Source organism: Mya arenaria, chromosome 11, assembly GCF_026914265.1.
Source record: "Mya arenaria isolate MELC-2E11 chromosome 11, ASM2691426v1".
NCBI lineage: Eukaryota > Metazoa > Mollusca > Bivalvia > Myida > Myidae > Mya > Mya arenaria.
The window spans coordinates 28799610-28816526 of record NC_069132.1 but is presented as its reverse complement, the minus strand read 5'-3'; the positions used below and the strand labels follow the sequence as shown (position 1 = coordinate 28816526).

Here is a 16917-nt window from a genome sequence, read left to right as displayed (position 1 = left end):
ATAAACATTCTGATGTATTACAAGTTAAACACACAAGTGAGCAACAACCAATTCATTTTAACATTTTTTGCTTTTAGCATATAATTTAAAAAAAAAAAAATATTATTATTATTATTGTTATTGTTATTATTATTATTATTATTATTATTATTATTATTATTATTATTATTATTATTATTATTATTATTATTTATTTTATTTATTTATTTATTTTTTTGTAGGGTGGGGTGGCTAAGTTTATTATGGAAAACAAGTATCAAAGTTGTCAAGGATTTTATCTAGGAAAACATTCTGAACAAGTTTCATCAATAAAGGTTCAATGGTTCTGTTACACAATGGGTAACAGGATATCTTTAACATTTGTAAGCAACAAACATTCAGAGGTACATTTTTACAAGCATAATGTCTAGCTTATCAGGTACTTCATAGCAGAAAAATAGTCTATTAGCTAGTATTACAACAGACTATAGTCACCAGTGAAAGAAAGCTGGTTTACTTTGATACAAAACTTTCGCATGTTCCGAGACGACTGTGGATGGGGCAACTGTACCACTGTTCCCTACAACATCTGAAACACAGTTTAGGTGAATATACACTGCTACAAACTTATCAAAGCTAAAAATATCATACAAATACACTGGTGTATTGGTACAAAAATCACACATGCAATTTTTAACTAACTAGATTCTTACATCACCAAAGTACGAACATGAAATATCAAGATGTAGGAATCAACATGAGCACCAATGCCCCCTAATATAACACCCTATATGTGATAAAATAACCCAGAATCAACGAGTCAGATAATTGAGAACAGATTAAGTTTTACTAAATTAAGCTTAACAAACATTCTGAAGTGTGCAAACATTGTGAGGTGTATCTTCAACGCACAAAAAGATGTAGGTTTGGATCTCCTTCACGGTCAGTACATGAACCTTTACCACACGGCAATACGGGTACATGCATGTAGTTTGTGAAATGTCACCCTAATATTTTCATCTAGCAAATGCAATCAAAATAGTTCAATGTAATACCTTCGCAATACATTAACATCATACTATTTTTATTTGTAAATAAGATGCATGGATATTATTAATTCGCTAATTTGAAGTGTCTAAGTTTACCTCACATGTTAAATGCATCTTGTGGGTTTGTTATCTGTGAACCTGTTGACTACTTTATCCATCGTTGTTACTGTTAAGGGCCATTTTGCACCTTTAAGCTCAATTTATACTATGCATTTAATTTTGTTTTAGATAATAATGTTGAAAAAAGTCCACTACGTGGCTTTGTTATTTTATTGTTAACATCTGTAATTCCTCCTGTATTTTAGATCTACAACTGAAGTACATTGCTGCCGAAAGACAACGGTACAAAAAACATTTATTAAAATACAGATATTCACAACTTAAGAGCACTCAAAATAATTATCATAAAAGTATGTGCTACCTTTAAGCACCGTTCATTTAGAATGTGGAAGGAATGGCAAGCAGTTTGTCTCTAACCAATTAGTCTTGCCAAGGGTCGTAAACAGTAATCATCTCAGACATAGAAATTTGAAATCGTGAGCCGTGAGATATTCTATGTATCTTAATTTCTAAAATTGCCAACGAGCATACAGCCAGAGAGAAAATGGAAGTAACAGTCTATATTAGACGATAAAAAAACTAACCGTTCTTAATAAACGTGCATTCCCCTAACAAGTTCTCTCTATGAAAAAAGACAGGAGCTTATTTTGCATGATGTTTTTTGGTTGGACGAACACGCCGATATTTGTCCAATTACAAACGTCGTTTCATACTGCGGAATGACCAAAAACGTCAAATGTCCATGACGTCAACGTCATTTGAAACAACGCATAGCGACAATTTGATGACTCAATTGTGCGAATATTTTCAATATAAAATGGGAAACTGTTTTGGTAAAAAGAAGAATAAAGTGGGCCCGGACCCACAGGAACGCAGGGGCGATATTTCGGCCGTGATCTCGGCCGGAACTCCCTTTCAACAGTCGTCAACGTCGGCGTCTTACCCCAACATGGAGGCAGAGCTGAAAAGAGGCGAAGAGATGGTGGCTGTTATGGAGAAAGGTGGGTGGGAATAGGCTTTTACAATAGCTTTATACTCGGTTATTGACTCGGTATGGAATGTTTCAAATTAAGATGTCTTTAAGAAAAACGCGGAAAGCTATGTTCCCTTTTTGGACGGTACTGCAAAGCGTTCATAGGTATCATGCTACTTTTCGACAGGCATGCATCATTTGGTCCCCGGCTTCATACCTCAAACAGAAGCGTCCAGGAACCAGTTTTAAACGGAAGTGCACGGCCAAATAAAATGGACTTTTTTTTAACACAGGTTCTACTATGACTTATAATACGTAATGGTCACTGTATTAGCAATAGACAATGAGTTAATTGCATTATTTCCGGCCTTGAATTATAAACTCTATATTGCATGCCTGTTTATTATACACTGATGCTGTACACTTTTATAGCACTTGTAAACCAGATTTCTTACAGTAATCACGTAATTAAAAGGTTATGTCTTTGTCACATCATACACCCACCGCAAGGAATACAGCGATAGTGACTCATAATGAAATGTTTAACAATAAAGTTCGACGAGGGAACTGAGAGATATATAGCGAGTTTTACATTGTAGTGAGCTTACAAAATTCAAGAAAATCATAATTGAGGCTAATCTAATATTCAGCATGTTTACATTGTTCACGTTATCAGATCAAGATGCAATAGTGAAAAAACGTGGCGTGTCGTTTGCCGTCACCCTGGACAGTCAGCCCTCCAACAAGACCGCCCCTCCCCGGAGATTGCCACCACTTCCGCCCAGAACATTTGGCGGGGCTCATCAGCCAAAATCAAAATATTATAAATCACTATATATATATACACACGTGTTCAATTTAAATAACTATGTTTCTATGACTGGTTCATTGACGTAACATTGTTTGAGGGTTTCCTCGAGCTTGAGCATCGCTAGAAAGATTTTCGTGTCATATATAAAAAAATACACAGTCATTAACTTTCAGCCCCCAAAATTTCAGCGTATAGATCATACGGAGAAAGGTAGCAAGTCAAAGAGACTGAAAGAGAAGTGCACAGCTGGGAAACCAGACGACACTGTGAGTACATTTATGTGTGTAGCATAACACATTCAATTTAGTTATTTTGATTATATCTGCACTTCTTTGCGTTTTAATCAATCATCTTCGTCTTCTTTAAACTCATTAAGATGAATTAAGTGTGGAGACTACTTTTTAATTTGTGGAAATATTAATTTAGTTCCATCGTTTTGTTTTTTACATTTTGGAACGATTGGCCATGATTTAGAACGAATGTCTTTGACCATGCTTTATGCAATATTGGGGAGGTGAGCTACAGTATGAGCTGATGACCGCTATTATGCGGGATGACTTCCTGAATGAGAGGAAGATGAAGGCGAGGAGGTTACAGAACAGAAAACTTCCCGAAGACGCGGTGACAACCGAGATCAACGTCGAAACTACTGCAGGCGCCGCCGATGATGGTGAAATCAGGGTAGGTAACCGAGAGCAGCGACGAGACTCCTGCTTGCACCACCGATGATGGTGAAATAAGGGAAGGTAACCGAGAGCAGCGACGAGACTCCTGCATGCGCCGCCGATGAAGGTGAAATCAGGGTCGGTAACCGAGAGCAATGAAGAGACTTCTGCATGCGCCGCCGATGATGGTGAAATCAGGGCAGGTTACGGGGGGCAACGACGAGACTCCTGCATGCGCCGCCAATGATGGTGAAATCAGCGTAAGTAACCGAGAGCAATGACGAGACTTCTGCATGAGCCGCTGATGATGGTGAAGTCAGGGGAGGTTACCGAGAGCAATGACGAGACCCATGCATGCGCCGACGATGATGGTGAAATCAGGGTAGGTAACCGAGAGCCACGACGAGACTCTTGCTTGCACCGCCGATGATGGTGAAATAAGGGTAGGTAACCGAGAGCAGCGGCGAGACTCCTGCAAGCACCGCCGATGATGGTGAAATAAGGGTAGGTAACCGAGAGCCACGACGAGACTCTTGCTTGTACCGCCGATGATGGTAAAATAAGGGTAGGTAACCGAGAGCAGCGACGAGAATCATGCTTGCACCGCCGATGATGGTGAAATAAGGGTAGGTAACCGAGAGCCACGACGAGACTCGTGCTTGCACCGCCGATGATGGTGAAATAAGGGTAGGTAACCGAGAGCAGCGACGAGACTCATGCTTGCACGGCCGATGATGGTGAAATAAGGGTAGGTAACCGAGAGCAGCGACGAGACTCATGCTTGCACGGCCGATGATGGTGAAATAAGGGTCGGTAACCGAGAGCAATGACGAGACTCCTGCATGCGTCGCCGATGATGGTGAAATCATGGTAAGTAACCGAGAGCCACGACGAGACTCTTGCTTGCACCGCCGATGATGGTGAAATAAGGGAAGGTAACCGAGAGCAGCGACGAGACTCCGGCAAGCGCCGCCGATGATGGTGAAATAAGGGTATGTAACCGAGAGCAGCGATGAGACTCTTGCTTGCACCGCCGATGATGGTGAAATAAGGGAAGGTAACCGAGAGCAGCGATGAGACTCCTGCAAGCGCCGCTGATGATGGTGAAATCAGGTTAGGTAACATATAACAACGACAAGACTCCTGCATGCGCCGCCTATGATGGTGAAATCAGGGTAGGTAACTGAGAGCAACGTCGAGACTCCTGCATGCGCCGCCGATGATGGTGAAATCATGGACGGTAACCGAGAGCAACGGCGAGACTCCTGCATGCGCCGCTAAAAATGGTGAAATCAGGGCAGGCAATCGAGAGCAACGGTGAGACTCCAGTATGCGCCGCCGATGATGGTTAAATCAGGGCAGGTAACCGAGAGTAACGATAAGACTCCTACATGCACCCCCGATCATGGTGAAATCAGGGTATATCTGAAAACACAGTTCTTACAACAAATAAGTAAGCATGCAGACATTTCAATGGTCGTTCCAGTTCTTTATTTTTTCTCGGAGAAATTGTGCTCCGTTTTATGGTTTCAAAGTATATTATTTTATTCTGAATAATTATGTTGTATCTGGCTAATGCTTGGTTGAGACAAATGAGACTGAGTGATTTATGCTCAATGTAAAGTACTTGTCGTATTTTTTCTACAGATGACCTGCACTGGAGAGGATGACCAGCTGATTGATTATCAGGGATGACTTCCTGACTGAGGGGCTGGCCAAGAGGTGCCAGGTCGCGGAGTCGTCCAGGACAATGCCGTGCTGTTTTGTAATTGTTGATGATATAGTGATACTTCAGATTACCTACCCTGGTGAGAAGGATCAGTATATAGCTAAGATCCTCAGCGAGGGATGACTTCCTGTCTGAGAGACGGACCAGGTGCAGGAGGTATCAGGGATACGGTGTCGCCCAGGACAATGGATATATTTATTTTGTAAAAGAATGATATATTATGTGGAATTCAGTTCACCAATACTGGCGAGGAGGGGCAGTTTAATGCTGACATCCCCGGGGATGAGTTGTTGTCTGAGAGACGGATCAGGGGCAGTAGGTACCTGGACAATGTGTCGCCCAGGGTAATGGGTGTATTTATTTTGTAAATAATGATTTATTATGTGGAATTTCAGATCACCTACACTGGCGAGGAGGATCAGTTGATGGCTGAGATCCTCAGGGATGACTTCCTGTCTGAGAGGCGAGCAAGGGCCAGAAAGTGCCAGGGACGCGGAGCCGCTCAGGACAAATGGGTACACGTCTTTTTGATACTTTAAATCTGATTTTAAAAATAAATTAATTAAAACGGATTTACCGAAACCAAATCAGCTTAGTTCAAATCGGCTATAACGACAACTTTATTGTTCGCCAAATTAACTCCCCTCAATGTCTTTCTTGTGGATTATTTTTTTAAATAAATTTTACGGCAAAAAAAACCAACAACAATGTTTCAAATTTAACCAATTGTTTATTTTATTTTTTTTTCTTCTTTTCTTTTTCAGAACAGCGGTTGAAGAAATTTTATAGACAGAGTGCATATCTTCCTAACAAAATTTATCCTTAGGGTGCTAAATGATTAATTCGTGAAGAAATGATATATACATGCATGTTTTTATTATAGCTTTTGATGAAAATTGCTTAAAAATAATTTAAATTATGTTTTGCAGTTTTCAGTGCTGTAATAAACGATATCATATCATTTAATAATGTCCTCGTAATAAAAAATATTCCTTTAATTGACATAATAGCACGAGTGTGTGTATCTATGAAAGTGCTGAGGGACGGTAGTGCTTAAAGCTGGCAGCAGTAAGGCAACAACTGGTAGTGTAAATGAAGTTATGTGCAAGAAAGATAGTGATTTGGACTATACAGCATTATTAGTCTGTTTGTTTTGAAAAAAGCAATGGATGTTGTACGGCAATGTTAACAAAAGATGTTTGTCAAACATTATGCCCCCCCCCCCCCCCCCAATGAGCGCCATGTTGTCAGGAATATTCGCATAATTGAATGAAATATGTATGGACCAAAATGACAGCTAAATTATCATTGACATCGGATGCCTCTGAGGAAGTTTTAAGATTATGACCATTCAAAGTGTGGGGATAGAAGGTAGTTTAAAATCATGTTCAGATGATGACTAATAACATGTATCCTCTTAGCAGCAGGAAATAAGTGAATATGATGTAAATTTAATAACCAATATGAGTTGTGACCTTGATGTTTGACATTATAACCTTCTAATTCACATGGGGTCATCTACTGATCACCCCCAACCTCCAAGTTAAGCTTGAGGTCCATGGGTGCAGGGATTGTCGAATTATCACAAAGCCAAGCTTTTGCATTCAAGGTCATTATAACCTTAACCTTTGACCCCAACAATCAAAAGGGGTCATCTACTGGTCAGGCTCAACCTCCAAGTTAAGCTTGAGGGCCATGGGTGCAGGCATTGTCGAGTTATCACTCGGACAACCTTTTCGAAACCAAGGTCACTGTGACCTTGACCTTTGACCTGATGACCCCTTAAAACAATAGTGGTTTTCTACTGGTCAGACCCAACCTTCCTGTCATGTTGATGATCATAGGTCCAGGAATTGTGGAGTTTGCACTCAAGGACACCTTGACCTTTGACCTTTACCTTTAAATTGGAACAACTACTACGCAAAGGCAATTACAACAACTTTAATATTTGTATTTGATAAGAATAAAACAATAAAAACACGGAAGACAGTAGTGCATACCTATTTAAGAAATATTACTCACCACTGAGGTTCATATGACATTGTAAGGATCGGCTTGTCAGCCCCGAAGGTGTATTCACCTTCGTGGGCTGACTGTCCGGTCCTTATAATGCCATTATGTCCAGAAGTTGTGCGTTATATTTCTTATATTATATCGAAAACTTTTTTACCAGTTAATAATTTTAAAGTTCGTTTGATATGTTTTATTGAAGAAATCTAATAATGTTTACTTGCGAAAAAGTGTCGTTGTGAAAATTGCAAGCAGCACTCACCTGTTTTATGACGTCAGCGGTCCATATTATATCACGTCAGCGGTAAAAAATATAATATCGGTCCGGACGTGATATGGACCGCTGACGTCATTAAAACTGGTTTTTATTAAAATCCATTGATATACGGACCGATCATCTTTATATACACAAAGAAGGGACACATTTATGAAAGGTATAATACTATATAAATTTATTTGAAAAAGGTGTAAATCTTTTACTGTAAAACTGAACCGATGAATGTAAAATCTACCTACATAACAGGCAAACACATAGTCCACTGTGATAGACCAATGCCTCAACAACCACAGTGCAATTCAACTTTTAATACACATGCCGGGTAATCATTGGAGCCATAACATTTTGTTTGTCAACACTAACGTCTAGCAAGTTATGCAAGTTTTAGACGATCAGATATTAAATTTTATTCAGAACTTTTACCTTTAGAACAACTCATGGCCTTTCCTGTGTGGAACTACATTTTTTATTTAATTTACTCGTATAAACCTCTACAAATGAAAAATAATAAACCATACTCGCTGTTTACAACCATATTCCACTCATTGGCACTACAACGGAAGACGCGTTGGAGCATTTTCAACACATAACAAAATGTTATGGATCCAATGATTACCCGGCGTGATACAGCATAACTTCAAATTAACAAAAAGCATATACACATGCAAGATTCACTGACTGCATTTTAACTGGTCTCTGATTTAAATTTTAGTCCAGTATTAAATTTGTTTCTTGATCTACTTGAGTCTAAATATGAGCCTATTTCACGACTGCTTTTGAATAGCACACATTTCTTGATAATATCAATCATGCTAGTTTTTTTTAAATAAATTGCAGCCAAACAGAAGTCTTACTTGCAATGTATTTCAACAATAAAGTAATTATTAAAAAAATAATGCCTGAATGACTGTTGAGAGTAGAGGTGTACTCAAGTTATTATGTAACATATATATTCTTCTCTGTCAGTACGCAAATGAGCACCATGATAACAGCACTTGTCGTTTCATTTTCTAGATTTAAAAAGAGTTAGACTGAAAATAACAATGATTTCTAGTAGTTTGTACTAGTAAAGTCAGAAGTGCTTTTAAGACAATGTAAAACTTGGAGGAAAGATGGATGCAATATAAAGGATTTATCACAGGATTATTTTTTTGGGGAAGATCGGCCAAATTGAAAAATATTTTACCACTGTAATTAGATGTCGTGTTAAGGCAGTTATATTTGTTATCAAATGCATAATTTAAACTATTATTCACAATATGCCGGTCTATAGGGATACGTGTTTGCAATTGTCAATGGGGAAGTGTATACGGATAAATTTTAGTTATGAAAAAAAAGATTTGTTAATGATATCAACTCTCATTCAACTTTGCTTAAAATTTAATTGACTATTTTAAAGTACAAAGCTTAATTCACATGATTTTACTAACAAATAGAAGTCGCAATAACAAAACTAACACAATTTAAATTTAACTGATATGAAATGAAAGTTCAAAGCGTAATTCACGCGATTTAAAACATTCGTCTTGTTGAGCATTCTCTAATACAATATTCATTTAAAACATACCATTATCACATAATCATAATGTACTGACAATTAGGTTGATGAATATTAGTGTCTGTTTTGACAGTAACCACATAAAGCCATGATACATATTATAACATATAAGGCAAAGTATCATTTATTTTAAATTAGTGCTCTTTGTTTGAAAAAAAATCCCATTTATTATCCCCCGCCGAATCGAAGGTTTCGGGATGGGGATATTGTTTTGGCGTTGTCCGTCCGTCCGTCCGGAGCCATATCTTGGTATGCATTGATCAAAAAATGTTCAAACATGGTCAGAATGTTTCCCTTGATCAATTCTCGACCATTTGTAAAAGTGGGTCATATTGGGTCAAAAACTAGGTCACTAGGTCAAATCTTAGAAAATTCTTTGGAACAAACTAGAGGCATTATACATGGTCAAATATTCATGAAACTTAATCAAAATGTTGTTCTTGATGAACTTTTGGATGTATGTTAAACTGGGTTACATATGATCGAAAATCAGGTCACTAGGTCAAATTTTAGAAAAAAAACTGTCAGGAACCATATCATGGTAATGATTGGTCAGATTATGTTTAAACTTGGTCAGGATGTACCCCTTGATGAAATATGGACCGCTTGTAAAAGTGGGTCACATGGGGTCAAAAACTAGGTCACTAGCTCAAATCTTAGAAAAGTCTTTAGCACACATTAGAGGCATTATGTATTGTCTAATAGTATTGAATCGTGATCAGAATGTTTTCTTTGATGAACTCTTTGACATGTCTAAAATAAAACTGGTCCTAAAACTGTGTCACATTCATAGAAGCCATAACAAAGGTTACTCTATATACAAAACCTATTTCAAATAATTCCAAACAAACTCAAACTTATATCCAACGTTCATAACGGCCTATTTCTCTGCAGCCATATTACATGTTAATATAGGAATATTCCACCAATCCATGAACTTTGCCTAATCAGGCGGGGGATATACATTCAACGGATTTGCTTGTTTCTTTTAGTTTTGGATTTTACTGTAAACTAAACTATTGAAATGTTTGTCATAAAGATTTCATAACTGGAGAATCTTTGGAATATGTTTTCTGTAAGTTGACAAAACAATCTTTTGTGAGTGCATGTAGTTGTTATTCTTCTTTTTTTATTTAACAATTGTTAGTATGCATCCATGAAAGAGATTGTCTTTCTTAAAAGTCTTCAGATTTTAGTCTTAAAAAAGTACATGAAGGATATACAGATAATTAAAAGTACAAAATGTCAACAGGCTTATCGTTCAATAATGATTAGAACTGAATTGTTCAGTACGATCCGCACTCAGGGAAGTTTATGTGGTGGTAGTTGATCTAACTTCCTTTTAATAACTTTAAGGGTTGAAACAATTTACGAAAGCTTGATACTCAATAAAAGGAAGAAAATACAACCAGAACTCTAAACTTTGATTTAGTCATCATATTCTCGTTTGGATCACACAGTTTATTGCATATCTGTAGGTAAGTGAATAGTTTGTTTATACTGTTTTAGTTTTCCTTTGCAATTAGACAGATATACCACTTTTTTACGTTTTGTATTGGTTAAGTAATCGTGCTAGGTATTTTTAATACATGTACTGTTAAAGGCCCAGTATGATCTTTTAAATGTAAAACCTTTCAGAAAAATATAAACTGTAGCTCAGACATGAAATAAATTTCATAAAAATAATGGTAAAAAAGAAATATAAAATAAAATATCGGAAAAATCTGCCGGTGTTACATTAAATTTTGGTCCAATTGAAAATTGACCCCAATGGTCACTTTGCAGTTTGCAACGTTGAAAATTGACCCCAATGGTCACTTTGCAGTTTGCAACGTTGAAAATTGACCCTGACAACAATGTCTGAAAAGACCCATCGACTTTCGCAATCTAACTGGCTAGCTTCTTTACACGCAATGCCGAGACCGAGCTCCGACCTCACACCTGACCAACCCAATTGCGTTCATATCCCGATAAAGTAAACAATCCCGCAATTCATTCCTTAACTGAAGGTTGAAAACTGTTTCAACGTAACAAATTATCAATTCCTCACTATTGAAATATGACCCATATAGTCAATATTCAACGGGGTAAATAATAATTTTACACTGGGCGCTGTATTCCAACCAGGGTACTGTGCGTCTGCAGTTGTTAACCATATACATTCTGAGAAGGTTTCATGTAATATATACACACATCTTAAATTGTAGAAGATATTTCAACATTGAAGCAAAAGTAGTTAACCTCTCACTGTTTTGGGTTATAGTTTGGGTTGAGATAAAATTGCATTATAACAAAGGTAGTATGTTGTCGACAGCTTTGGCTATCAGTTAGTATAGTAATGAGAAGCTGTCTTGTACCAGATATGTATTTCTTTATTCGTAAAATATAAAAAATAATACTAAACTTTTGTAAACATTGAATATTAAAAAAGTTCCTTTAAAAAAGATAATGCTAAAAAGGTCATTTTATACTTATTTTGAAAAGTATGAACCAAAGAAATAAACATAAAACACATGCACGGAGATGGTATTATTATCAGCCATATTTCTGTTTCAGTATATGATATATAACCCGCCTAAAGATGCCTGTGGTTCTTCTGTTAATATTCATGCTTGGCATCAAGCCAACAGTTGCCAGAGAAGGGACTCGATCGTTTGGAGTCCACACAACACCTAATAATCTACAAGCCGTTACGAATTCAGAATTAAGCAAAACAAGACATGACAGGATTAACGATCGTGACGCTGCTGATTTAACAGAAGGAAATGAGGCGAATGAAAGTTTTAAATCGTGTTTTATGAGTGTAGCCAACTACAGTGCATGGTTCTTTAAAGGTCATCTGGAAATAAATGAACCTAGCTTTGTCCAGTTCAAAGTTGCTTTTACATTTGAAAACATGAGTTCCCCAGTGCAACCAGAGTACATGGAAAACGCAATAGAACCATATAAATGGGTGTGGACATTCAAATCGCCGAAAAACTCGTTTCCGTATTTAAAATATCGAAGCGATTTTGATATTTTGTCATTTGGTCTGCTAGACGCAAAGACGACAAGGACAAATTTAATTCTATATGTGAATGTTTCGGATTCGGCATGTCTGTTAAAGTTATGGGACCAAACAACGCTCGACAGTTTTGGCAAAGCTTTGCTCGACTTGACAGTGGATTATTTGTCTAAACTGAACAAGTTCTACGCATTTTCATACTTTTGCTACCTCTCGGAGATTCCTGGTATAAGAGAAACACTCGGGTACCGTTTGTCTATATATATGGGTTATCCATTTGAGTTTGAACGATACAAGTGTTGTAACACCTTTCTGAAAACCAAGCTAATGATGAAATGCTCAAATCCTCCGATCAAGAGACTGAAAGAAGCCAGCCAAGCACCATTTGCCCTCGGACTGCTTGCTTTTGCTTACTTTCCAATTCTTCTGTTTTTGATTGGAGGAAAACTTTTGGCGATAAATAGAAAATATGGCCGTCAAAATATTCCTCTACAAGATGTCTCCACTTCCAGCTACGTCGATATTGACGAGTCATACGATAACTATGTTTACCTGAACGACGAATATCCTATCAGTTTGTTTGCAATTATTTGCGGTTTATTTGGTCTGGCTCAGAAGTTTCCTCTGGCCGTTTCACGCCTTCGTAGAGCCTTGTTCATATTATTAACACCATCAGTTATCTTTATTTGGATATATATTTATTATATATTATCTTATGAACATACGATGGTACTTTTGAACAGAAACTGTCCAATGTCGTACCTTTCAATGATCGGGGGATTCGAGAAAAGCTTTAAGAACTTTGTGCCTCAATTCGGGGGACCTTATTGCTTGTTTGCCGGATATTATATCGCAAGTGTGTTTTTTCTTTTACTTCCTACATCTCCAGATAAAATCATTCAAGCTGGTACATACAGATACACGACTTTCGGTGAAATTTCTCCACTGTTTTTGAATATAGAAACGATAGAACAGCTTAGTCCATACACTGTGAGACATACCGTCGGATACAGCCGCGTTTCACTTCTTAGTTTATCGATGTTCTACATGGTTGCCAACCCCAAGTTTTGGTCCTACGCCTTTCATATACAATTTAGACGAGTACGAGGCAGTGCTGGCCAGCACGGAGCAATGTCCATATTAAAAGTATTTTTCTTGCCCCTGTATATAGTGGTTTGTATTGTCGAAATTGTATTATGCATTGTCTATTACGGATTTTCTATTGTAAATGTTATTGGCATGATTTTCATTGGATATACTGTCAATCTTTTGAATTTTCTGTTCAACGCTCCAACAAGGCGAATGGAAAACTCATTTGCTTTTTTACTATCAGATAACATTATTCTAAAAGTCTTCTGCTGCTTCTTTGCTGCTGTTGCGTTTCTTTACTATGCTATTAGCTTCTTTTCAATGTTTCTTACGACATTAATGTTATTGTCCAAGATAATTCTATTCAGCTTCCTAGCTGTAATCACATTTCCTTCAACTTCTTTCGGTTATATATTCTTTGGTGTTGTGTTTCTATATTATATCGTCAAAATGTGCCAGAAGTTTTCCGATGGCTACTTTGAACTGTTAGCTGATGCAGTGGAAGCTAGTCTGCAGCTGGAATCTGAAGTGCAGAGGACAACAGTGATTGATGGCACAGTTATTATTGGTATTGAAAATCTAGTTGAAATTTCGAAATTTCAAGTAGGTGACAGGACGATTAATCTGTCCACCGATCAGCGAAGGGCCATAAGGGAAGGATCACACTTAAATCGAAGAAAACTCCATACCAAAGACCACTCACTTGGAATTCCGAGAGACTTGTTCAATCTTCTGGTTAGAACATACAGACCCGTATATAAAGAAGTCACGAAGGCGTTCTTAAAGATACTGTTCATATTAGTGTTGATAGAAATTACGTTACACATAGTTGTCGAGGACAACAAAGGACAAAGCGAGGAACTCTCTGAAGTTATGCATGTTGTGTTTATCGTGGCGATTGGAGCATTGCCTAGAATTCTTGAAGTTTCACTTGATAATGTGTTTGAATCAATTAAGAAGGACAAAGAAATCAGGAAAATTAAATCCACAATAATAGAATATTGGGAAAACAACATACCTGTACTTCACATAGACTAGAGAACAAATAATTAAATTAAAAAAAGGAAACACCAGAATAAAGTAACAAGAGTGTGCACATAAAACTGGTTTAAATATCTATACTAATGTTCACGTGACTTCGAAAACTAGCTGATTTGTTACTTTTAGTTCCATGCCTGCAGAGTATGTTACTGAGATGAGGTTTTCAACGCATTCCTTCAGTTTGTGTATTTTATTTTACTACTAATATGTTAATTCTTATTACAATAAATACATGTAAAATAGCTATTCATGATATATAAAACATGTTCTTAACATCAATATTGTATTATGGTGGTATGTTTATATTTTTTAACCACATGGTCACATCATAGTTCGTTTAAACCGTTAGCTGCGACCTTTTTCACTATTCTACTTTAACAATAGCTAAATAATTAGAGTGCGTTAATTTGCATGATTATCGTTCAAGAGTTACTTACCCTTTTAACACTTCTGGACACAGTTAATCACTAAGGGTTAAGAATGTAACATATTAACAATAACTGCTTGAGGTTTAGTTTTTATTTCTGAAATTATGTTCTTTGAACCCTATTTGTTCTTTATTTTATCTTAAAACATTTTAAAGTAAATATAATGCAAACCCCTGTTCCCAGATCGATCTATTGTTTCTGGATAGGACTTGGGACTGCAATGAACGGATCAACTTAAGTCTGTAGCCTTAAACCATTTGAAGAACTTACTGTGTTACTGATCTTCACGAGCAGATATATGTTATATTATCATTCTATTTCAGTTTTATTAAATCAATTTTTTTAAATAATTGTACACAGTCACAGGTTAAGAAGTCATAACCATAAGTATTGGCGATAGTTAGCCCGACGCTATAAGGTCACAGTTAGTCTGCCCTTCGTTAGCTACGATCATAGCCCATACAATAAATTGTCATATGTATCATTCAATTCTTTATACGCAGCTGTGTTTAGTACAGAGTGTACAACTACATGTACACTCATCTATGTTGCATTCATCTCAATGAACTGAGCTATGTTTTGTAATTACGTTAATGGAATTACTTGCTCCTCAAGAGATCATGATCACCATTGCATTGCAAAATGTTGTGATGCAGAAAAAACAAACGATTTGCTAACTCAACGTTTTGCTAAAGTAAATTACGAGATTTTCCTTTTACAACATGATAAATTAACAATAACTTCCTGCATATTTTACTGAAACGTTTACTGTGCATTGTTGTTTATATAATTGAAGAGGAAATAAAGTAAAACGATTCTCAACGATTCTTAACAATGAAGAACAATACCATTGATTTATTTATTATTTATATATTGCTACTGAACAAGTTCATCTAAGTGGGAGACGTGAATAATAAACCACAGTCAGTGAAAAGGACATGTATTCAATGTCAAAACAAAATAATAAATACGAGTTTGACATCCTCGTAACATATTATTCACGACTAGCACATTGGGCGTCCAAATAACCGCCCAATTATGAATAACCGTGTAACAATAAAATCAAAATATACTAGAACAAATGCCTAAACATGTATATGTTCAAAGAAATGACGTATAAAACAATACACAAACAATTTAGAAAAGAGTTGATTGCACTACAAATATACAACATAAAGAAATGCATAAAAATAATATATACATAGATTATTTGAATATGTATGGAGGTGTATTGGGAGGTGGAGGAAAATTATGCAAAATATTTTGCTCAAAATATGCAAGCACGTATCTCAGAAGATTTTTCTAGAATGGCTGACACGGGAGGCTAGCGATAGGTTGACACCCACCACGTGACCACTGGTCACGGCTTGGAACGCTGATAAGCCAAGCATACACCACGTGACCACTGGTCATGGCGTGGAACGCTGATAAGCCACGCTTTAGATGTAACCGGTTAAACCCGCACATTTAGCAAGGGGTGTTTCAGTTCAACCCGCAGATCCATAAAACATTTTATGTCGGCATAAAATCAACGAAGCTCTTAACCATTATTCAATGAAGGCGCTTAAAGTTTTGAATGGCTTTCGGCCTGCAACCTGTGAGTCATGTAATTGTAAAGCATAATTATTAACATAAACATCTAAAGATACTATATGCTCGCTCTCAATTTCCCTTAGAGTTTAATGTTTATTCTCAATAAGATCATGAAGTATAGGTCATTTGAAATGTGGAATACGCCAAATAATTACTCATAAAGTAATTCTCAATATCATATAAACAATTCAATGCCACGGATAAAGCATAAAGGAATTTTTAGTAAAACCTACTCTGCACTTCAAACTTGACTAAGGCAATACCAAATACCTAAGTCTTAGTAACATATTCATTTCAATCTTGTTAACCGACAATCACAGATGCGGTAATCACGTGGTACATTGTTTTGATACCAAGCACTATAAAATGGCTGCGCCCAGTGAGACGGTATGTATTTTTGTTTATTTTCTCTCCATAATTAAACAATTTAATTTCCTAAAATCGACCATGTTCCAGCGCCCAATTCTCCCTGTAATATGGTACATTCATTTTGTCAGACAGTTCTGTAGTTTACTTGGAATGCGTGTCACAAGTTTTCAATCGAGGCGAAATGTGCTGCTGAAATCTTTGAACCAAGCATTAACTGTCCATTTTTTCAAAATTTCGTCCATAATATACGCAATTTCGTTTACATAACTATTCATAAACATT

At 36.8% G+C, this 16917-nt stretch overlaps 1 protein-coding gene across 1 annotated transcript; it reads left to right on the top strand.

Annotated features, from left to right (window-relative positions):
• The first annotated feature begins 10550 nt into the window (after positions 1-10550).
• Positions 10551-15448, top strand: LOC128209271 (uncharacterized). The gene is made up of 2 exons (XM_052913230.1): positions 10551-10589; positions 11668-15448. The coding sequence occupies exon 2, from the start codon at positions 11693-11695 to the stop codon at positions 14240-14242; it is 2550 nt and encodes an 849-aa protein (XP_052769190.1). The 5' UTR covers positions 10551-10589; positions 11668-11692; the 3' UTR covers positions 14243-15448.
• Positions 15449-16917: the final 1469 nt, after the last annotated feature.

Excerpts from the sequence above, each read along its gene's own strand:
- LOC128209271 (XM_052913230.1), top strand. The coding sequence starts at position 11,693 with ATGCCTGTGGTTCTTCTGTTAATATTCATGCTTGGCATCAAGCCAACA.